This window comes from Callorhinchus milii, unplaced genomic scaffold, assembly GCF_018977255.1.
Source record: "Callorhinchus milii isolate IMCB2004 unplaced genomic scaffold, IMCB_Cmil_1.0 Scaffold11, whole genome shotgun sequence".
NCBI lineage: Eukaryota > Metazoa > Chordata > Chondrichthyes > Chimaeriformes > Callorhinchidae > Callorhinchus > Callorhinchus milii.
The window spans coordinates 3,278,948-3,302,466 of NW_024704752.1; the positions used below are offsets into that span (position 1 = coordinate 3,278,948).

Genomic DNA, 23,519 nt, shown 5'->3' on the forward strand with positions numbered 1-23,519 from the left:
GGCGAGGACTGGTGTGACTGGGGTGCGCAGTTTAGAGCAGGTGAGCATCCGGACGGCGGAGTTTTGAATCAGTTGGATTTTGTGGATAGTGATGTTGGGGAAACCAGCAAGGGGGGGGCATTGGCGAAGGTGACGAAAGAGTGGAGGGGTTTCAGCTGCTTGGTTGTCAGGTACAGTTGGAGGCAGGCAATGTAACAGGGTGGCAGAGGGTGAGGGTGGGGGGGCTGCTGTGAAGTGGAGTGACCATCTTTAGTGGTCGAAAACAGCAGCCAATTTGCACACCAGCGAATTTGCACACCAGTGATACCCCCGCTGCAAGGCAACCAAGAGGTAAACGACCAATTTTTATACAGTAAAACGCGCACAAAACCTGATCTACGTAAAAAGCATACGATCGCGTACAGCTTCCCAAGACCCACTCAAGAGTTTATATTTCTATGCAAGTTCGACACAACTCATAACTTTTGGCACAACTTGAGTCAATGTTAAACGTACGGGACCCAAACTGACACGATTTAGGTGAAGTTTACTGCATTCGGGAGGAATTGGGAAATTGGGAATACAATACATTGTGCATTGCTGGCTGAGTGAGCCAAGAATTTGCAATTGAGGGCGGGTACAGACAGGGCTGGGCTCTGGGACTGACTGACAAAACAACCTCCAGGAAGGAAGGGGAATGCACACAAGGAGTTGGAAAGTTCAGTCGTTCCTCAGCTCTGCAGAAATCGATCGGTTTTGCAACAGCCGCCGCCTTTTACCAGTCGGGAGAGTCAGTTTCAATCACTGTCTTGTCTTTTCTGCAAAACACTGCCCGAAAATAGACAGGTGTGGGAGATCTTTCTGTTTGGGCATTCACCTGCGCAAACAATGGAGGGATTGAGTTTGCAAAGCAAAGGCTCTGTGTGTGTTTTTTCTCTCTCACTCTCACACCCTCTTTCCTTTCCTTCTGGTGAAATGGCTTGAGATTTTTTTTTGGAGAGAGGCTGGTGTTTTAAACTCGGGGCAATGCGGTCGGTTTGAAATGGTCAGATGTCAGGCGAGCAGGAAAGGCAAAGGAGAGGTTAAAGCACCGTTTGCAGTTGGATTGTCGCACAGCGTGAAATCAGCATCGTGTTTTTTTTGCCATGAGGTTGTTTGGCTACAACAGCGTCCAAGCAGGAGACAACCTGAGCCAGGATGCTGCTACCTCAACCCTATGGAACTGGAATTACTGGATCAATTGCTTCACCCAAGATAAAGTCTGTGTGTCCTTCACACTCTGGGTTTTATCCTTGCTGTTTTTGGGCATCTCTCACAGCATGTAAGTACAACAAGGGTTAACACTAATTGTTTCCGAAATCTCCTGTTTCTTTTTAAAACTATAAAACAAGGGATTGCGTATGTGTATGTGGGGGGGTAGAGGAATTAAAAACTTCAGGTGTTGCATTGTTGCTTCCTTCTTGAGTGAGCTGGGATAGGGGAGAGGGAAGTACATTCTTGCATTGGAGAACAGAGCAATGATATTACTCGTGAATTATGGCTTTTATAGCACAAAAGACGGGAGGGTAATACATAGTTTCTTGTAGACCCGAATCCCAGTTGGAAAATACTTTTCATCTTGTAAAACAAAACTTTTTTTAAAAAAAACATCCTGAACAGCGTCATAACTACGAGACTCACAGCGCACAAGATTTGCTGGAATATTTTTCTTTTTGGCTGTTTTGCCACTGTTTGTCTCCTGTGTTAATTCAGCTATCACGTGCCCTCCTTTAAGGCCTGTCTCAAGACTATACTCTTTGACTGTGCTTTCAGCCAACCTCTCAACCACCCTGGCCTCCCACTCCTCTTGATTCCAACCCCCAGCTGGGGAGCAAGCCCTTAACTATCCAGCGCGTTGTGATATCCTTCTGAATGAAAGGAGCTAAATCAGTGAATTTTGTTGTTGTTACCTGTGTGCAATTTTCTCACCTTGGCCATATATCACGTGAAAGGCCAGGACATGGCTGAAGGACATGCAGTTTGAAGAGATTCTTGGTTCCTTGCAGCAACAACAAAAATAAATTACGTTCACACAGGGTAGGGGTAGGAGGGTAACCAAAGGCATAGTCGAAGAGGAGGTTCTTGAGATGGGCCTTGAAGGAGGTAAAAGAAGGAGTGAGGCGAAGGGATGGAGTTCCAAAGGATGGGGCAGAAAGGCTGAAGGCCCTTCCGCTGATGGTGGGTCGGGTAGGGCGGGGGACATCGAGCAGGCTGGAGCCCGCTGAGCAAAGGGTTCAGATAGGTCAGTGTGGAGCTCACAGGTGGAGTTTGTGGTTGATTGTAATGTTTTACTTAATGTTCTTTCTTCCCCTCCTCCACCACCTCCGACCCTCCAGAATATTTTATTTGCAATGCCAGCGAAGGCTTAGAAGAGAAGACTATGTGTCTTGTGCCATTTATGCTTTCCTGGGGAATGTGTGCAGTACGTTTGGGGCACTTCTAGCAAAACAACTGAACATTCAGGTTGGCAAGACTTTTCTATGTTAATCTCTTTGAGGCTCACTCATCATCCAGCTGTAAATAATAATAATCCTTGCATCTGACATAGGTGTTTTATCATGTCAATGAGAAGTCTCAAAGCGCTTCACAGAAATTGTAAAGTGGATTAACTGTGTATTTTGTGGGCGACAGGCAATAAATGAATAAAATTCACTTGGACGAGAGATTGGCAGGGCATTGGGGAGAGGAGAAACGTGACATTTTAAAACAAAATTAGTAATATGTTTTTCTTTAACGCGAGAACAGGTCTCACTGTTTTCTGGCTGTGAAGTTATGAATGCAAAATAAAGTATTCTGTGCAGATGAATGTTTGTTTGCCCGTTGGCTGTTTGTGGGTCACTGCTCTGTGTAATTTGGCTGCAGCTCACGCCCTCAAAAGCACACACAGTCACACCACTTTACAGTTTATCTTGTGGAGCGCTTTGAGACGTCTCAATGTTGAGGCCGATCCTATAGAAAACCAGACCTAGATTTTGTCGGCAAGGATCAGCCTGGGGTTGAATTGAGGCTCAGCAAGTTGGCCTCCGGTTAGACTGCTCCGCAGTAAGGTTGGCTCAATCCAGTTTGAACAAAGGATTGTGTATTCTTATCCTCGTACGGACCAGGATACATCCACAGTTTAGCAGTGGCTATTCTATTCCCTCCATATTCTGTGTGACTCATCTGGCTTCGCTCCAGCGGCATTGTTGGGTGAAGCTGTGTGATCCTGTGTCAAGTTTAAAAGTCAGGGTCGACACCTTAGCCAAGTTTCCTTACTCCAAACGCCTCTGTTTACCCAGCAGTAAATAGGAATCCAGTTGTTGGACGATCACCGGGTGAACAAAGTGTAATTGGAGCAATCTAACTGGATATCGGCGAGGATGTTTCAACTTTCTACTGCTGCTTTGAGTGTTATAACTCAGCCACTCTGTCTTCCTGTACAAGGGATTTTAAGGGCACTTCGTATGGTGGTAACATCAAATTAAAAATATTTGACGTGTCGGTCTGCATTTGATATAGCACCTTATCACATTGTCGCGACGTCTCAAAGCTCTTCACAGAATATACTGTAAAGTGGATTAACTGTGCATGTTACGGGCGAAACACAGCAGCCATTTTTTTAGGGATTATTACCCCTCCGGGAATCAAAACCAGATCCTCTCGCTTGCGAGGCGAGCGCGCTAACCAATACGCTACAGGACACTTGGTAGCAGTCTCACCGCCCCATCAGGAGGTTGTGAGTTCAAAGCTCCACGGGGGACTTTGAACTCACAGGATATAATGCTGAAACTTCAATATGGCCAACAACCACACCCCCCACACACCCCCACCAGGTAAGGTTGGTCATTCACTTCAGGGCTGTTTGTGGGCTATTGCTGTGCTCAAATTGGCCTACCGTTCACCTACAAAATACACAGTCACAACTGTTTACAGCAAATCCTGTGCGGTACATTGAGACATCCTTCTGATGAGATCTTTACGTCCTTATATGTGATAAGACCTTTAATTTAGGGTGTCATCACACATAAGGAACTGATGAGACCTTATATTAAATGCAAGGATTACTATTATCCTCTTTGAAGCTGTTTGTTTGAGATTGATGATGATCGACAATCTTAACTGCCTCTTTGCCGAGAGAACAAAAATGGAAATAGCTGAAAAGCAGCAACACAATAGAGGGAGGGGGCAAGAGTGAGGGAGGAGGAGGAGAGAATGATTTGTTCTAATATTTTATGTGTTTTATACCTTTCCAGGTTTTTACAGGGGCGTACATGGCAGCTGTGGACATTTTTCGTTTTCTATTAATCCTCTTCCCCATGTGCGGTTCAAGATCCAGATCAAAACCAGGTAAAAACTTCTGCCATTGTCTGCTGAGCAGTGAAAACTATATCTGTAATCTGAGTAGGGCCAAGTGGGAGGATTATCACTCTGAATCAGGTAACAAGTGGAGCAAAACAACACCAACTTGCGCTTTATATGACCTCTTCACCCAGGATAAAATATTGGAGGGCTGACAAACCTCACAACTGCCTTTAGAACAGTAGAGGGGGAAGGGTTAGAAGGGTTTCTTTTCACATAAGCAGAGGGTTACACAGTCCTGTAGCATATTGGTTAGAGCACTCGCCTAGCAAACAAGAGAGCCCGGATTCGATTCCTGGATGGGGTCAAACCTTAGGCAAGTTTCCCTACTCCACACGCCTCTGCGTACCTAGCAATAAATAGCAACCCGGTTGCTAGTTGATTGGGTAATAATCCCTTATAAAAAGAAAAGAATTTGGTTACTCAATCCATGACTGTTGTGGCACACTGTTGTGTGTAATCGACTGCCGCGTTTCAGCCACAAAATATAGTCAATTCACTTTACAATATATGTTCTGTGAAGCTCTTTGAGAGGCCTCTGCGCTCTGGGATGCTACCCTGCATGAGAGGCACTATATAAATGCAAGTTGTTGTTGTCGCTTTCGCTTTACAGTGTATTCTGTGAAACTCTTTGAAACGTCTCAAATACGTGATAAGACACTATATCGAAAGCAAGGATCATTATTGTTATGAGAACGTGGAACGCTTTCGCACAAGTTTCTCTCGAAGCTAAAACAGTATTGATGTATAGCAGAGAGTCGGATATTTTAATGGGTCAAATAATAATAATCCTTGCATTTGATATAGCACCTTATCACGTATTTGAGACGTTTCAAAGAGTTTCACAGAATATACTGTAAAGCGAATTGACTGTATATTTTGTGGACGAAACGCTAACCAGTTGCCCAATTGCGCACAGCAGTGTCCTATAAACAGTCGTGAATTGAATGACCCATTTTTTTTGAAAGAAGGATTATCCCCGCCAATCAACTAACAACCAGGTTCCTACTTACTGCTAGGTAAACAGAGGCTTCGTTCTGTGCTTTAACTGCTATGATTGTACCAGTGAACTGGCTGGGATCCATTTTCAAAGTGAATTCACCTTCAGAATATCCTGCAGGAATATCTAACATGTCAGAAAGCATAGACTGTCTCACAGGCACAGGGCAGTTCAAACTAATGCTTACTTGGAAGACTTTAATCATCAGCACTACCTGGCTGCCTAGCATTTTATTGACAATTACTATTGTTCTCTACTGTTTTCTTTCTGTGAGTCTAGAAATACCAGTTTTTCTTTCTGGCTGGATATTGACATTTGCTACCAGTGAGAGAGAAGCAATATTCTTTCTTTGCGACATAATTAGCAAGTGTGAGCTCTTACTTTCATGGTTAACAGAGCATGGCATTGTTTTATTCGCACTTTAAATTGATGTGTGTGTGTGTGTCTGTATAATTGTGAGTGTAATAAATCCAATTTCCCTGCAGCATTCCAAGAGTGGTTTCTCTCTCAATTGCACTGCTCATAAATTGTAGTGTATTGCTCCTGCTAAAGAAACTATCACATTTTACTTGGAAACCTCCTCAGCTTCTCGCTCTACAAACTCCGCCACCCTGAACTCTGCAGCCTGTGTCCTCTGCTCCACTAGTCTAGGCGATCCCATTACCCCATCCTCTCCTGACTCTCCGTCTCCCAGCAGATCAACCACTGAGAACCCGCATCTCATCTAGGTGATCTCCTGTGACCTTACTCCCCCAACCACTACCTTCCTGCTCTGTCAACAAACATAATACCTGCACTGTGGAGTAGTTAACACACTCGCCTCACAAGCGAGGTGACCTAGGTTTGATTCCAGGGCAGAACAAAACCTTAGGTATGTTTCCTTACTCCACGCACCTCTGTTTACCCAGTTGTTAGTCGATTGATGGATCACTTTTGGGGGTAATAATCCCTCCCCCCCCCCCGAAAAAAAATCTTGGCACTCAACCCACTACTGTTTGTGGGACACTGCTGTGCACAATTAGCTGCCGCATTTTGCCCACAAAATACACAGCCAATCGACTTTACAAAATATCCTGTGAAGCCCTTTGAGACGTCTCAATGGCCTGACAAGGCACTGAATCAAAAGCAAGGATTATTATTATTATTACTTGTCATGAACTCACTTTGAAGTGCCTTTGAAGTGCTTTGGCGCTGTAAGCACTGCTTAAAACAAGGCATTTTTCTTAAAGCAGGGTGTTATGATGTGGTTCTCTATGTAACCAAAATGAATTTGAAACCAATCATGAAGGCCGTTTCTCTCGCTCCCAGCCCCTCCCTATTACTTTCTGAACATTCCTCGGCTTTTTTCCGAAGCAGGCTTTCAAAGTGGGAGAAATTCCACCCACGTCTCAATTTACTCTTCATTTATTCGGGCACTTCACAGCATTCGGGATTCAGCAAGCTGTTGAGTCGAGTCTTAATTTTGAAGCTGGTTCTCGAAAGGAAACGTGCAGGAAAATGAAGGGCTTCAAGCTGTAATTTTAAGAATTTGCCAAATTCTGGATGCTCTGAAAATGCTCTGGAATGAAGTAAATCTAGATGCGAGTGGAATTTCTCCCCCACCCCGTACACTCCTCCTCACTACCTCTGCAGCCTATTAAAACTTCACCAACCTGTCCGCTCCCTCCACTCTGCAGGCAGTGGCCTGCTCCACATCCCCCGTCCATCTGCTCCACTATTGGAGGTCAGACCTTCAACCTTTCTGCCCTTACCCCTCTGGAACTCCATCCGCCTCAGCCTCTCCCTTTCCTCCTTCAAGGCCCGTCTCAAGATTTTCTTATTTGACCATTTCCAGTCATCTTCCTTCCTCCCCTTCCGCGCCCTCCATTCCTCTCTGACCCCAAAGCTTCAGCTCGGGTGCAAACCCCTTATTGTCTGGGCCCTTGGGTCATCCTCTCAACACGAAAGACGCTATATAAATAGAATTTGTACTTGTTGTTGTTGGGGAATATTGTCAGAGTACAGAGCCTCTGCTGCTTTGAGATATCTCAACATCATTTGACGAGGAGCTATGTCAAATGGAAGGGTTATTATTATTTTGACCTGTTTTGTTTTAATCGGGTTTGCAGGGAAACCTCTGCGACAGCGAAAGAAAAGGAGAAGACGCACTTTGTTCGTTGCTTCGCTGCCTTTTATTCTAGGCTTGAACTATTACTGCTGGGCTGCTCCTGTGCCGGCTGATGTTAGCGGGCTAAGAAGGAGGCTACTCACCACAATACTTCAGGTAAAACATTGCTGCCTTCTCCCCTGCTATCTCCCATGTTTTGTTTTCGGTCGGCCGGGCGTCTGACGCAAGCGGAAACCCACCCCCGTGCTTAAGAGTGTCCAAACCAAGATGAGAATACCATGCGTTCCCACCTTCACATGGAAATTCCAGAGGTAGATTGCTGGAATGGAACTCGCGCTCTCTCCCTGGAGGGAAAGCATGCTGCTCACAGATTCCGGGAAGCATTAGGGGCAGGTTGTCAAGAGCGAAGGCTTGGCACCCACTCGGTGATTCCACAGATTGCGCGTAAACAAAACACTACGAAATCTGAAGAAGTTTTGCTGAGCTGGTCCAGTGCTTTGACTTTTCACCTGTTTACTCTTGAATAATGAGTGTTTCTGGTTTTTCATTTTTTTTTTATTTGTCGACCCGCACCATTTGCCTTTTTTTTTAAAAAGCCGTCCTTTCCACTTGAAAAATGGCCGGAAGGACGTCACCGATGTCACTTTCTGGCGCCAAGAAAGCCGAGTCACTGTGCGACACGGTGAACTGTACAGCGCACAGGAAGTGATATCTATTGGCAACTTTACAACAACCACTCGCCCCCTTCACTCACGGGGCAGTGTCTCGGATTGTTTAACAATGGCGGAGCCTGACCCCGAGCCAGCGAGGAGGGAAGAGGTGACCGCAAGCACGTTCGAAGAGGAACGTCTTCAACCTGGCTCTTTAAAAAGAAACGATACGAGATGGGAATTCATTTTCACCGATTTGGCGAAAATTGGAAAATAAGGCCAATCGCCATTTTTTTTTCTCTCTCTGATTAAAATGGGGGAAACCTATAAGTGATGAGTTTATCAATTATACTATTAATTTTTTTTAAAACATTACGTATTTCACAGGACAACACGGAAATTATTGGCTATGCGCTGGGAGTGACTGCTGTTGCCATTTGTTGGACGTCAAAGGTATCTCAGATATTGTGGGCGGTAAGTAAGAGTGACCAGTCTATGAGCAAAAGAAATGCCTGATTGTGATGCCTAATTGCTGTGTTGCTCAGAGCAATAGTAGGATCATTGTACCAATGTCTGGTTATAAGCTGTATCTTTGTCTGGCACTGTCCATTGCGTACAATTGGGATGTAATTCTTTATGTGTGATAAATGGATGATAACCTCAGCTGGGAAAGGCAGTATGTATGCTAGGATCCCGCTGCCTGGAGCTGGAGGGAACAGTGAGGTACTGTTTTCCTTCAGAGGCAGAAGGCTTGAATACAGATAAAACTGCCTATTGAAGCTCAGGTCATCACAACACTTGACAGAAAATTGTGGGGTCCCTTAGCGTAGTGATCAGCACGCTCGCCTCGCGAGCAAGACGATCCAGATTCGATTCCCGAGTGGGGACAAACGTTAGGCAAGTTTCAGCATGCCTCTGTTCGCCTGCAGTAAGTAGAAACCTGGCTGTTAGTCGATTGATGGATTGCTTTCCGGGTCCAATAAAAATAAAAGATCACTTAATCCACGACTGTTTGTGGGACACGGGTGTGTGAAATTGGCTGTCATGTTTCATTCACAAAATATACAGTCAATTAAATGTACAGTATATTCTATGAAACGCTTTTGGACATCACAACAACATGATAAGCCGCTATATCAAATGCAAGGTTTATTGTAATTGGAGATGTGTTTCCAGAACCGGTGGAAAAGAGTATGTTGGGGGGAGGAGGGAACGCAGGGAAATTAGTGTTGGTGCACTTTATTTGGTTAACTCCTAGTGTGGGGAAGGGGGAAGGTAAGGGGACTGAGGTCCAGAGGATGCAGGAGGAAGGAACAGAATATTGTGTTAGGAGGCAGTCTTCACCAACCATGAGGCTAGTTGGAAAAAGCTCCCCTTGTCCTGACCAACAAGCACCCAAGAAAAGTTGGTCATTCACATGGGATGTTGGTGTCACATTCGCCTACACATTACGGTCACTATACTTTACAGTAAATCCTCTGAAGTGCTTTGAGACATCTCTCTGAGGTGATAAGGCGCTTATTATTATTGTTGTTGTTATCCTTAAAATTAATAATAATAATAATCCTTACATTTGGTATAGCACCTTATCACATCTGAAGGACATCTCAAAAGTCACTGTATTTGTAGGCAAACGCAGCAGTACAATAGCGCACAGCAATGACCCACACACAGTCATGAAATGAGTGACCGATTTTGTTTTGGATGGGTGACCGGGACTTTTGACCATGTTAATCGAAGGGGTCTGCTTTGTCTTACAGTGCAAAGGAAATGTGGATTCCAGTCTCTGGAAATGGGTGTGGATCTTTTCAATCCTGGGCAACGTTGTGTATTCCGCAGCCATTCTGTGTCATGACAAGCACCTCGATTTTATCCTGCAAGCTCTGCCCTGGCTACTGGCCTCACTTGGTGCTGCATCTATGGACATTACTGTATCCTTTCCAAGGAGGGGAGAAACCTTTCAGCAAGTTTCCTTACTCCACACAATTCTGTTTACCTCGCATAAGTAGGAACATGGTTGCCAGTTGATTGGCGGATTGCTTTCCGGTGGTGATCATTCATTCAACAAAAAAAGTTATAATTTTACTCAATAATAATAATTGAGTGATCTACAGTCAGGGGTCACTCAATCCACAACTGTTTCGGGGGACACTGCTGTGTGCAATTGGCTGCCACGTTTTGCCCACAAAATACACAATCAATTCATTTTACAATATATTGTGTGAAGCTCTTTGAGATGTCTTGGTGATACAATAAGGCGCTATATCAAATTCAAGGATGATTATTATTATAAGTGTAAAGAAGTACTTATTGGGAAATATGGACATGTCAGTCTAGTTCAGTTAGTAGCACTCTCATCTATGAGGGCAGCGGCAGAAACCTGTCAAGAAAATCCTGGCTGAATTGTGAATGAATCTCGGAAAGTGAGTGGGAGAAAGAGAGAGTGAAAGAGATAGAGAGTGGGAAACTAACCAGATACGTTAAAGCACAAGGTGAAGATCCCTGTTTGAATGTTGAATGATTTCACCCATAAAATACACAGTCAATTCACTCTACAGTATATTCTGTGAAGTGCTTTGAGACGTTTTAACGACATGATATGGCGCTATATCAAATGTAAGGATTATAATAATAATTATTATTATTATTTGCATTTGATATAGCCCCATATCACATCATCAAAACGTCTCAAACTACTTGAAACTGCAACAAAAAATATAAATAGAAACAATCCCAGATGTTGTGTGTTTTTATTTAACAATAATCATCCAGTCGTTGTTTTTATCATGTCTGATGAAAAATAAAAGAGCCCGTCAGCAGTGGGGTGTGGAGGTTGTTATGGAATCTGATACCATCTCTCTGCTGGAATCTCCTGGACAAGATGAACAAGACCTATTGGAAGAAGAGTTGATGCCCATGGGATCCCAGGTACTAAGATTTGATGCAGCTTTCCTCTCTGTTTGGATCAGTTAAACTTCAAGGTGTCAGGCTGGCTCAGTCGATAGTGCTCTCGCCTGTGAATCAGAAGTTTGCTGGTTCAAACCCCACATCGGGACTCTGAACTCGTTTAGTCTAGGTTGAAGCTTCGATAAGGTGCAATGTTGGACGTGACGTTCATTAGATCATGCGGGACTGTTCGATAAAGAGAAGAGAGTTTCTCTCTCCCAGTATGCCATCCATCCAACAATTGGCCCCCAGATAAAATTGATCATTCACTTCATCGCTGTTTGTGGGTTCAATGCTGTGTACAAATTGGTTGTCAAGTTTCACTTGCAAAATACGCGGCCAATGCACTTTACAGGAAATCCTGTGAAGCACTTTGAGACTTCTGCACAATGTGAAAGGAACTCTCTCAATTGCAAGGATTATTATTTTTCCCTCTGGTGATAATCCTCAACGTGTCCTCTCTTGTTACTGTTTTATTGATTTGTCCTGGAAATTACTGGAAGGTCTCTTTCTTACACTCTCTATTAAAAACAATTGATAATTTGGAAAATTTCTATTAGATTCCCCTCTTAACCTTCTCTGCTCCACCCTGTTTCTCAAGTGCCTACACATGCCTGAGACCTCTCTTCATTTGTTTCAGAATTCGGACTGGATGCCACTCAATATCCCTCAAAACAACAGATACTTGCGCAAAATGGCAGAAATAAGCCACTATATGGATATGAGTATGAGTATTGAACCAGTACAAGAGGTAAAGCTATAGCCAGTAGATCATTATACAGGGGCTATATTTATACCAATCTGTCAGTCACTTGGTTTGTTGCTTCGACTGAATCAAACTTATTGCCTTTTATCACTGAATGCCCGTTTGTCTGCCTCACATTGTAGTTCTTCATTTCATTGCTTCTCTTTTGCTGTTTCATTAAAAATATGTATTTCTCTGATGTGGGGAGGGTTGGAGGCTGTGGTGTGGGAGGTGATTGTGTGTGGAAATATACATATAGCCTTTCTCCTATATGTGTAATGTTTGTGTCAAACTATTCATTGTTCAGTTTGCAGATGGGAATGCCTTGTGTTTAACTGAAGCAGAATAGGTCACTACTAGCAGAATATACAATTTATATTATTAGTAGTAGTATGGTGGTGAAATAGTTTCAATGGTGTTGCTGAGAAAGCATTTTTAAGGACAGGATTGGAGCTAACCTGGCCAAAGTTTGGAAACATTGTCACTCAGCACATACGCACATCACTTTTCCTGACAGCAATCAGTGCCAACGGTGATTTCACTCGAGAGCAGCATTCTAACTTAGATGCTCTAGCTCAACCCTGAAGATAGATGTCTCATAGAGGGCTCTTGTAGAGGTATATACAGTTGTAAATGGGATAGAGAAATTAAATGCAGAGCAAAACTTTCAAGACACCAGAAGAAGAGGTCATAGGTTCAAGGTTGCACGGGGCAATTTGAGAACAAACACAAAGAAGTATTTCTTTACACAGAAGGGAATTAACAGGTGGCATGGTGCGATCCATTAACCTCAGCCACTGGAAGTGGTATAGCTTGAACAAACAAGCTCAATGGTATAGTAGAAGGACAGCAGGGTGAGTTTTCTGGAAGCATGAGATCAAATGGGACAAAGGGGCTTCCTCATCTGATCTTGTTGCAATAAGCACTGAGAGTAGAGGAGGGATGGGGTAAAATTCTATGTATAATGCTGTTGCTTTTTACATTTGAATTACTTTGTTTTGTACTTTAATTTGAATTTATCCCTGTCAATGATATGTAAATACAGAGAATTATATAATATGGGTGATGGTTGTTTAATTTACCATTTCTTGTTTAATTTTCAAACCCACGGCCTGTTGACCTGACAGCATTGACTAATCCTATTGCTGGATCTCTGTGTAGAGACCGAGAGCATGGCCTGTGGAAAGAAATAAAGAGAATTGTTTTTGACATTAAATTTCTGTGTGTTTGTTACAAAATAATTAGTGTAAAGCTTTACCAAGGAGGTGGGATACTTGGCAAAGCAGGTCGATCATCAAGCTTTGACTCAATAAATAGAAATAATTATAGATTCTGTACATTTGACACAAAATCAGAGAGAGGGGTTGGCCTTAGGGGCAATGTCTGATATCAGAACTGAAATAATGGGTTAAACTAACCCCCTACAGGATAGATAAGGGCCATATAAAAAAATTACAACCAATTTTCACTGATGTATAACTTTTTTGGTGAAACTTCATCGGCAAAATAAAAGGTTACACCAAATTTTATTTTTACAACCCAAATTACAACCCAAAGCAATTAGCAGTTCCATGATTGCGAGCCTGTTTTGCAATGTCAGAACCGGTAGTGCAATGAGGCCAATTTCAGGGTGGGTCGGGGTTATCAGGAAGGGTGATCGAGAGCTGGACGCTGGGTTCATTTAATGCGTTAACATGTTCGAAATGCTCGGATGCTCGAAAATTTCACCAAATGTGCCCATCTATTTTTATGTGTATTTTGCCTCTCTCGATTTTTTTCCTCCCTATTTGGTGGAACAAATATCTCTAGAAACCTTCCCACCTGCAACCTCCCCAAAAAAGCATCAGGTAAATTACTTTCCTGGTGTTTATGGATAGAGAAGGGAGACTGCAGTTTATAAAATCATAGAATTATAGAATCTTACAGACCACCTTACTTCTGCCAGCTCTTTAAAAAAGCTATCCAGTTAGTCCCGACCCCCGCTCTTTCCTGGTAGCCTTGCAAATTTTTGCCTTTTCAAGTATCTATCTAATTCTCTTTTGAAATTTATTGCTGAATCTGTTTCCACCATCCTTTCAGGCAGGGCATTTTACTGACTGTGTAGAAAAAAAAATTCTCCATCTCTCCTCTGGTTCTTTCGAAAATTATCATAAATCTGTGTCCTCTGGTTACCGACCCACCTGCCAGTGGAAACAGTTTCTCCTTATATACTCTATCAAAACCCTTCATTGGTTATTGAATACCTCCTGTTATACATGGATTATTGATCATTGCGTTTGTTGCAATTCTGCCCTTCACAATAACAGTCTTCAGCCCCTGTGTACTGTACCTGCTTGTGATTGTAGACTGAATTTGGTGTTAAACGGTCACCTGGAGATGGACAAATCAGCACAGAAAGGGAGAGAAAAGGGGATCATGCGCTGTTTGCCCAAGATCCCCCAACATATCCTCCGAAGCAAATCATCCATGCGAATGTGTCCTCGTGTAGCTCCTCGGATGTAACATCAATTAACTCTGAACTGGAGGTAAGCAGTAATCCTGCATTTGCATTTTAAATGCAACCGGGAGGGAGGGGGGAGTAAATCCTTAATCATCATGACCAGAGCAACCCTGGTGGTTTGGTTGGAGATTAATGACATTCCATCACCTTTTGCAGGTTGTGCTACTGTTTGTTGTTTTGCTGACTTGCCTTTGCATTTTTCACCCTGTCCCCCTCTCTCCTTCCTTCCGTTATTTTTGACTGTGACTAATCCTATTCATTTTAACGCAATTCAGAAATTAGGTCAAGCCAAATGGGGCTCAATTTTAACATTTGTATAATTTCTTAAATTTAAGAGGGAAGCATTAATAATCGTTGTCACATCAAAATGACTGCAAGACTTCACAGGCATCAGAATAATATAATAATATTAATCCTTGCATTTGTTATAGCGTCTTTGACGTCAGGAGGACATCTCAAAGCGCTTTAGAGGAATTACTGTCAACTTTAGTGACTGTGCATTTTGTAGGCGAATGCAGCAGCTAGTTTGCGAACATCAATGTTCCACAAACAGTCATGAAGTGAATGAATGATTTTTTTTCTCTCTCCAAGGGATTGTTGGCAGGGATATTGGGAGAATCTCCCTTGTTTCAAATAGTACCTCGGGATCGTTAATGCCAAAGAGAAACAGGTAGTCGGGACTTTGGCCTTACAATAACTCATTTCCTCCACACAGTAGTCAGTCTAAAGGGCGTATTTAAAGGCACTCCCTGATTTGCTCTGTACATAGTGCAACTGGCCATTAGCTGATGAGAAATCTCTGGGACCTGGACTCAGAGTGAGCTTTTAGCAGCTGAGTTCGCAATGATGGACACATTATACATTAGAATATACAGCACAGAAACAGGCTATTTAGCCCAACTAGTCTATGCCGGTGTTTATGCTCCACATGAGCCTCCTCCTGCCCTTCAACTAAGCCTTCAAGCCTAACCTTCTATTCCTTTCTCCCTCATGTACCTGTCTAGCTTCCCCTTAAATAATTTGCCTCAATAACTCCTTGTGGAGCATATTCCACATTCCATTACTCTGTGTGAAGAAATTTCTTCTAACTTCCCTATTTGATCTATTTGTGACTATTTTATACTGGTTTTGGTCTCCACCACACGTGGAAACATCTTCCCTATAACTTTCATCATTTTAAAGACCTCTATCAGGTCACCCCTTACCTTTCTCTTTTCAAGAGAAAAGAGTCCAAGCATGTTCAGCCTTTCCTGATAGGTATAACCTCTCAGTTCTGGGATCATCCTTAAATCTCCTTTGCAGTCTTTCCAGTGCCTCTACATCCCTTCTGTAATGTGGGGAGCAGAACTGCACACAATATTCTAAGTGTGGTCTAACCAAGGTTTATAATAATAATAATAATAATAATAATAAAGGTTTGATAGACGTTGACCAGAACTTCCCTGTTTTTCATTTCTATCCTTCTAGAAATGAACTCAATCAATGCCTGGTTTGCCTTTTTATGGCCTTATTAACCTGTATTGCTACTTTTAATGAATTGTGTACAAGTACCCAAAGATGCCTTTGCTCCTCTACCCCATTTAGGTTTTTCTTTTCCAGGATGTATATGACAAACTTAAGTTATCTTTGAAGAGTTATCCTTAATTACCCCTTGTGCTGTTTAATACTTGATCGTTGTTGTGGCTGTGATTATAATGGTAGAATGTGGGCAGTAGATACTTGTGATGTAGTTTCCATCCACTTAAATTCCCCCCTCCCCCTCATTATTTAAAACTCAGCTTAAGGTTGTAATGGGGAAGACAGTGGAGTAGGTACGCTGGAAGACTGGGATGAAATGAACCAAAATGTCTTCATCTGATCCTCTCTTAAGTTGTTTTTGAACCTCATGGAATTGGCTCATCCTCTTAAAGGGGACAGGCCTTGTGTTCTCATTGGTGAGAAAAAGTCACAGGAATGCCAAAGAGGGGACCTTAATGCCAGCCTCCCTTGTTGTTTGGTACCTCTGCAGTAGTGCTCTCTAATTCCAGATTCAGACCAGAACATTTTGTACCTTTCATTTAATTTATTCCCTTTGTGTTGAAACAATCTGGTCCCCATCTCCTTTGTTGTACCATTGCCAGTGAAATGCTTCTTATTTGGTTCGCCAACAATAGGAGTGATCAAAGAGTTTTGTGACATTTCTCTGTATCTTTTTCTGCTAATTGGGGGAACAGTAATGAACACTGAATGCATTAACAACAACAACTTGCACTTACATAGAGCCCTCCGTGCAGGTTAGCATCTCAGAGTGCTTAAAGTGGTGCAGTTAGAGTTAATGTAATAGCCTTCCCACTAAATACAATTTATTTCCATAAAGAATTCCCAGGTGCCTCCCTTCAACAGTCTCCGACTAATTTGTGTTTCTTAAGCATTTTCTTAAAACCACACATTCCTACTTTGTGCCACAGTCACTTGGTCTGTGGATCAAGATTGTGAACACAAGTGAATTACACTATTAATCCCTAAAGCATGAGCTGCAATGTTTGTTTACTAACCAAGTAACCATCAACTTTCTTGTTCAGTCAACTGGAGTAGGTCATAAGATGGGCGGCATTTTTTATAGGATTTAAATTGACTGTATAATGAATAGCCTTTCGTACAATATTGGAGTTAAATATTTAACTTGCAATTTAATTAACAAGATCATGGCGATTTAAAAAAAAATGCGTTATTGTTGAGAGACTCGTGATGAAATGTTGTGAACTTCACCTCCTAATTACTGTAAGGGGATAACCTATAAACTGGGCTTTGTTCTTGTTTGGCTTTTACTTTTGATGTTGCATTGCTTCTTTTGTTTAATGTTTAATGTAACCATGGTTCAGAACAAAGCAAATGAGACTTTGGTGGTGGGCAAGAAAGTGCTTTACATAGTTGTTTAGTTCTTTTGATGTGTTTTTACCCTTGCAGCAAAAGTATTTGGAAGCCCTTAACGCAGAACAGGTACGAACGGATCCTACTCACTTGATACTGTACTAACCCAAAGGGGTGGGCAGTTTACCCTTGTCATTCACTAATGAGGAACAACAACAACAACTTGCATTTATACAGCGCCCCCCCCTCCCACGCAGGGTACTGTCTCAGAGCGCTTAGAGAGTATCCTTTTGACCAATTTTAAAGCTTTCTAAAAGTGTCTTTTTTTTTCTTAAGCAAACAATTCTATAAAAAAGCATTTTTAATAAGCTGTTTAAAATCTAAGGAGATGCGACTATTTTGGATGGCGTGTTTCACATCATTTTATATATGTGTGTGAATATATGTAATGTATCCATGTAGGATATTTAATGGCGTTGTGCAATGCTGAAATGTCAAGTGAGATGAAATGTCTAGCTCGCTTGTATTTATTGTCATAAAACTTAACTCATTTCCAATTTCTAGCATGTCAAAGCGTGCTTCCTTGTTCGAGGCCAGCCATTCATTGCATTCCTGAGGTCTGAGATTGCACGATCACAATTTTTCCTTTTGTTTCACTTCAATTACGTGAAATTGTGACGTCAGCAATTTTAAAGTTAATTCCTAGTAACATCAGTCACCATTTTCCACAGGAGTAGACTGTCTCTCCAATCTAAGCTACAAATCCATTTTTTTTCTTTCTTCAAAGGAGTGCAGGAATATAATTAGTGCAGAGAACACTCCTCTTCGATTTAATCACATGTTTTACAGTGTACTCTTTTCATAAATTAATTGGCTGCCGAGTTTTGCCCACAAAATATACAGTCACTACACATTCAAGTATATTCTGTGAAGCGCTTTGAGACCTCTCAATGAAGTGATAAGGCACTACATCAAATACAAGCATTATTATTATTATAAATCAGTTTTTGTTTGGAACGTCCTCTATTGCGCTGCAAATATGTAAATACTTTATGTATATTTTAGACTAGAGCACTAAATTATTTTCCATTTTCAAAGAATGTTCATTTTAATAAGTTTTTTTTCCACCTATAAAGGGGAAGCAAGAGACATGAGCTGGACTACAAGAAGAAGATCTTTTAAATAAAGAGTTAAATCTTGTGGTCTTGAGATTTCCCTTCTAAGTTTATCTTTCAGAATGGTAGTTTGCTTTTACAGTGAATAATAATAATAATAATAATCATTGCATTTGATATAACGTTTCATCACGTCTTCGAGACGTTTCAAGGTGCTTTACAGAATATACTACAAAGTGAATTGACTGTATATTTTGCGGGCGAAATATGTTTTAACGGTTCAGTCCAGGGGAGAAAAAAAAAGCAAAATGCACAGAATAGAACCACATTCCAATCTGACCTGCAATTGGAGAAGTGATGCGCGGAAATTTCAGCTGTTAAACAATAAGGTGAGGGAATCCTTTTGAAACGTGGCTGTCTTTCCTGTTTCACAGTGGGACTTTGAAGATTTGCCTCAAGACTGGAAAGTGACAAGCAGGCAACAAGAAAATATCATCGCCCGTAGCCCAGGCCGTCTGACTATGTCACAGGTCACAGTTCAGCCTCCGGGCAGTTCAGTATTCAGTATGTACCCCTTGTCTGTTATCTCTCCACCACCAGCAACTGACCTCTGGTTCTGCCATGCTGACACCACGATGAGCGAAGAGAAAGCCTCGGCAATATTGGCTGAATATGAAGAAGAGGTTAAAAGAAGTGGAAGATGACGGGGGTTGGGGGGTGTGTTGGGATGGGGTGGGAACAAACATGAATATGGCAGTTTTTTTTAAAGACAAATGTGATGACTTGTGAAAAATGTTTGCGTTATTTAACACGATTCAATAAAGTACCACGTAACAATGCAGCCATGTGATATTTACTCCCATTTAGATTCATTTAGATTTTACATTCATTGTGAATAATTTCTTTTAAAGGAAGAATCGTTTCCCGTCAGTAATATGTACACAGTGCAATACTTATTTACTTGAAAGAGCCCTCTTTGAAATACACTTGCTTTTGACTTGCTTGGATATTGGGCAATACAACTGAAAGCTGCAGTATTCTGTGAAATGTGTTCCTGAATGTTTATTTCCTTTATAATATTTTATCAATTTTATTCCACTTTTCTTTTGCAATGTTATAAAAGTTTCTTGTACTTTTAGTAATGTGGTTGTTCGTTTGAGATGTGACCTATAGTAAGTGTAGTATAGCTTGGAAAAAACAGGCAACTTTGGATCTAAGGTTCACAAAGCTTTTCACTGTGTTGTGGACTAATCTATACAGAATTAATTGCTATCAACATCTCTATTATTGTAGCATGTGACTCCCAGGATAGTAGAAGACAAACAATCTGGACCTTGGTCTTTTTTCATCTAGCAATTCCTATGTTCCTATGTTCATGTTGCTGAACTGTTCTGAAATCTGCTGACACTGAATGACTTTGAATACTGTACAGTACACTGAATAATCACTGCTGTTGCATTCCAGTTATATCACTGGCTGTAATTGTTCTATTATAATGCTTTCTTTTGAGGGTTGTAAACAGGATTGATCAGAAAGATGCAAGTCATTTTAATCCATTGAAAACTACAATGGCAATTCTGTGTTAAATAATAAAGGGATATAACGTTTAATAATTTTGTTTATTATAGGAAGGAGAGTGATTTCATATTTTCTCTAATAGTTCAAACAAACGTTGGGTATGCAGTAATTCAAAGTGTGGAACATTAATGAATTATGAGGTGAATAATTACAATCACATTGTTATAGCGTTGTGAAAGCACTTTGAGTCATTTCGACAACAACTTGCATTTATATAGCGCCCCTCACGCAGGATAAAATCCCAGAGCTCTTTTACCAAGGACAACTTGATAAGGACAACTTAATTAAATACAGGGAATATTATTTGTAATGTATGACGTGTTAACAGACGAGTTAAAAACAATTAGGAATTTTTTCTAGTTGCTCTCTTAGCTACACACTGCTTGCTGCAACTTTGGACAGCTGTTTAGGGATATTCTCTGATCTGGAAGGCCAAACAAGTGCACGGTAAATTTAGACAGGAGGAGGGAGTTCAGTTCAACAATCAGTGAGTTCCAAGCATATTTCATTCTCATTCTCATTCAGCCACGACATTATTCATTGATTCAAGCAGTTGATTTCCCTGTGATTTTACTATTTGTCACGGTTACTGTACATACAGTATCATATAAAGGATATAGAATTAAAGTTAGTGGGAAATTAATAATGCAAAAATGCATTATGGAAGCAAGATGGTGCCTCACAAGAGGTTTAAAAATCTTAATTAAAAAAAACACACATGCTACATTTTCTGAATGATTGTTTCGCTGTGGTCAAAAGCTGCATTTTACCTTCAGATCATAACATAACTGGGTCCACACCTCCGCTTACCTAGCAGTAAGTAGGAAGTCGCTCGTTAGTCGATTGGCGGATCGCTTTCTGGAGGTAATAATCCCTCCAAAAAAATAATAATAATGTGGTCACTCAATGTACGACTGTTTGCGGGACGTCGCTGTGCACAATTGGCTGCTGTGTTTCGCCCACAAGGCACACAGTCACTACGGTTTACAGGTTATTCTGTGAAGAGGTTTGAAACATTTCAACAACATGATAAGGCGCTATATCAAATGCAAAGATTATTATTATTATTACTGTATCTAGGGCCAAAGAGCCTTCTTCTTCCGGTCTTATGATCTTGTGTGACCTTAAAAAAAGGGAAAGGACTTTTCAGCTTTTTCAATGAGAGTTTCATGGATTCCCCACAAGGTGGTGGTAAAGCAACATGTAAAAAGAAAGGATCAGATCAAAGGTTCCACATGAAATGGTAAATTAAGCATTTGTGTTCATAGCTAATTAGAAACGTTTTACACAGGATTAACATTGTTGGTGATCTGAGGTGTAACGTAGCAATGAACAATACAAGTACAAGTAAATAATGCTGCAATCTTAGAAGTACTTCAATAGCTGCTTATTGCAAGCAGTGGCAATCGGTATTGTCATTGTCAAATGCTGGGTCGTAGTGCGTTCATTGATTGAAAGGAAATGTACTGTCACTTCAGCCATTCTGCACTGTACCCACTGTACTTGTACAAGTATGTTTCAGACATAAACGCTGAACGAAAAAATTACAATGTTAAAATCAGATGTGAGGCTGACTCTGCCGGTAGTACTCTCAGCTCTGAGACAGAAGATTGTGCGTTCAAGCTGCAAGCCAGGACTTTGAAAGCGGGTGTTCTGCTTTGGTGCAGGAGCTGTCCTTTGGATGAGATGTTAAATTGAGGTACTACCTGCCTGTTCAGGTGGATGTTAAAGATCCTGCGGTGCTATTCGAAAAGAGAAGGGAGTTTCTCTTTTCCCGTGGCCTGGCTATCAATCCCCAGATAAAACTGGTCAATCACTTCATGGCTGTTTGTGGTGTGCAAATTGGCTGCCGCATTCGCGTACAAAATACAAAGCCACTACTTGTTACAATAATACCATGAAGCGCTTTGAAACATCCTCCTCTCAAATGTAAAGATTACTATTATTTATTATTACTACCGTATTATATTTCTTGCAATCGACATAGCGCCTTATCACATCTCAAAGCTCTTCACAGAATATACTGTAAAGTGCAGTTACTGTATATTTTGTGGGAGAAACACGGTGGCCAATTGCGCATAGCAGTGTCCCACAAACAGTCATGGATTGAGTGACCAAATTATTATTTAATTTTTTTTAAGGAATCCGGCAATCGACTAATCGGCTAGGTAAACAGGAATGTGGTGTAAGGAAACTTGCCCAGTTTTGCCCTGCCTGAGAATCGAACCCGGGTCCTCTCGCTTGTGAGGCAAGTGCTCCAACCACTATGCTACACGACTCCAATTGTGTACAGTGTTACACAAGAGATGTGCCAGCAAAGCCATGAAACTGGTTGCCTTATCAGCTTTTTTTTTAAAAAAAAGACGTCAGTGAAAAGTAGGACACTATTCTTGTTTCAAAACAGGTTTTGTTTGTGTATTTTGTTTAAGGAAGAGAGCTTATTTGCCCCAATAACATTCGCACCAACAACTGTACGAAACCAGAATGGCGAAAGACCATCTATTGATCTCACTTTGCTGAACCTGGTTTAGATAAGTGTAAAAAAAAGGTCCAAGTGCACACATTTGGCAGCTATCTTGGCTTGGGGCCAAAGATCGAGTAAAAAGACATTTATAAATAAGTATTACCCATTTCCTTTCGGCACACTTCCACCAGAAACATAAATTTAGTGAGTACCCAAGTACAGTGTTGGGGCTGGAAGATTGTGTTTAATAGAACAACTTATTCATAAGTTTGAAAGTAATCATTCACTTGTTTCAGTTTTTCTCTTCAACCGTGCCTTCAGCTCCCCTCTCGACTCTCTACCCCCTCCTCGCTCCCTCCCTTCCCTCCCCTCACCCTGACCATTTCTCCCCTGCTCGGGTCCCGACCCAACTGTCCAGCGCTTTGGGACGTCCTCCCGACGTGAAAGGCGCTCTATAAATGGAATCTTGTTGTTGTTGTAAATGAGTGTATATGGGCGTTTCTCACAAAGTTATGGCCAATAATTCCCACCAAATTTGTCAACAGTTCATGGCTGTTTCTCCTGACTTGAAAGGTGCTATATCACATGTAAGTACTGTTATCATTATTATTATTATTATTATTAGTAGTAGTAGTATTTTGGGCTAGATCAAATTCTAAAATATGCCACCCAATCCAGCTTGAAATGATCAATGTCAAAATGATTCCTGGCTTCCATGCAAAAATTTACCCCACAAAATATACAGTCAATTCACTTTACAATATATTCTGTGAAGCGCTTTCAGGTGTCTTGAAGATGTGATAAGGCGCTATATCAAATACAAGTATTATTATTAAAACATATCAGTATTTGACAATAAGACCAAACAAGTTATTCTAACCTTATACAGAGCATGACTGAGCCCCCATTGATGTGTGCAATTGTGTTGTCAATGTTTGACAGAATTGGTTTCAATATTAAATAGCACTTGGATGAGAGTGTATTTTAAGGATGAATTGCAGTTTGAAGAATGCTGATAGGATTATAAACCTGGAGAATAAATTTGAGTACTCGTGAAGTTTTGCAATTTTGCAACTCCTTCATCCAATTCTACTTGTTAACCCACCTCTCCTCATTAAATGTGACCGTTTCAGTCTAATGTACTTGCTTATCACCCACACAGATGTCTCACACTGTGTCTCTCACACTTTTATAGTATGCCTCTACTC

General features: G+C 41.3%; 1 protein-coding gene across 3 annotated transcripts; it reads left to right on the forward strand.

The window, feature by feature from the left end:
• Positions 1–931: 931 nt before the first annotated feature.
• Positions 932–19,879, forward strand: tmem44 (transmembrane protein 44). 3 transcript variants are annotated; one of them, XM_007902413.2, is made up of 11 exons: positions 932–1,300; positions 2,355–2,481; positions 4,251–4,344; positions 7,465–7,619; positions 8,501–8,587; positions 9,874–10,044; positions 10,886–11,041; positions 11,700–11,810; positions 14,150–14,329; positions 17,251–17,283; positions 18,704–19,879. In XM_007902413.2, exons 1-11 carry the CDS (start codon positions 1,125–1,127, stop codon positions 18,971–18,973), a joined length of 1,560 nt encoding a protein of 519 aa, XP_007900604.2. In that variant the 5' UTR covers positions 932–1,124; the 3' UTR covers positions 18,974–19,879. The 3 variants fall into 3 exon arrangements, with proteins under 3 accessions (XP_007900604.2, XP_007900607.1, XP_007900606.2); XM_007902416.2 differs by lacking the exon at positions 18,704–19,879 and adding an exon at positions 18,291–18,323; XM_007902415.2 differs by lacking the exon at positions 17,251–17,283.
• The last annotated feature ends 3,640 nt before the right edge of the window (positions 19,880–23,519 follow it).

What these genes read in the sequence shown, in the direction of transcription:
- tmem44 (XM_007902413.2), top strand. Translation starts at nt 1,125, where the DNA reads ATGAGGTTGTTTGGCTACAACAGCGTCCAAGCAGGAGACAACCTGAGC. An exon ending in CTGCATCTATGGACATTACT is followed by an intron (nt 10,045 to 10,885) that starts GTATCCTTTCCA and finishes ATAATCATCCAG; the next exon opens with TCGTTGTTTTTATCATGTCT. An exon ending in TGATGCCCATGGGATCCCAG is followed by an intron (nt 11,042 to 11,699) that starts GTACTAAGATTT and finishes CATTTGTTTCAG; the next exon opens with AATTCGGACTGGATGCCACT.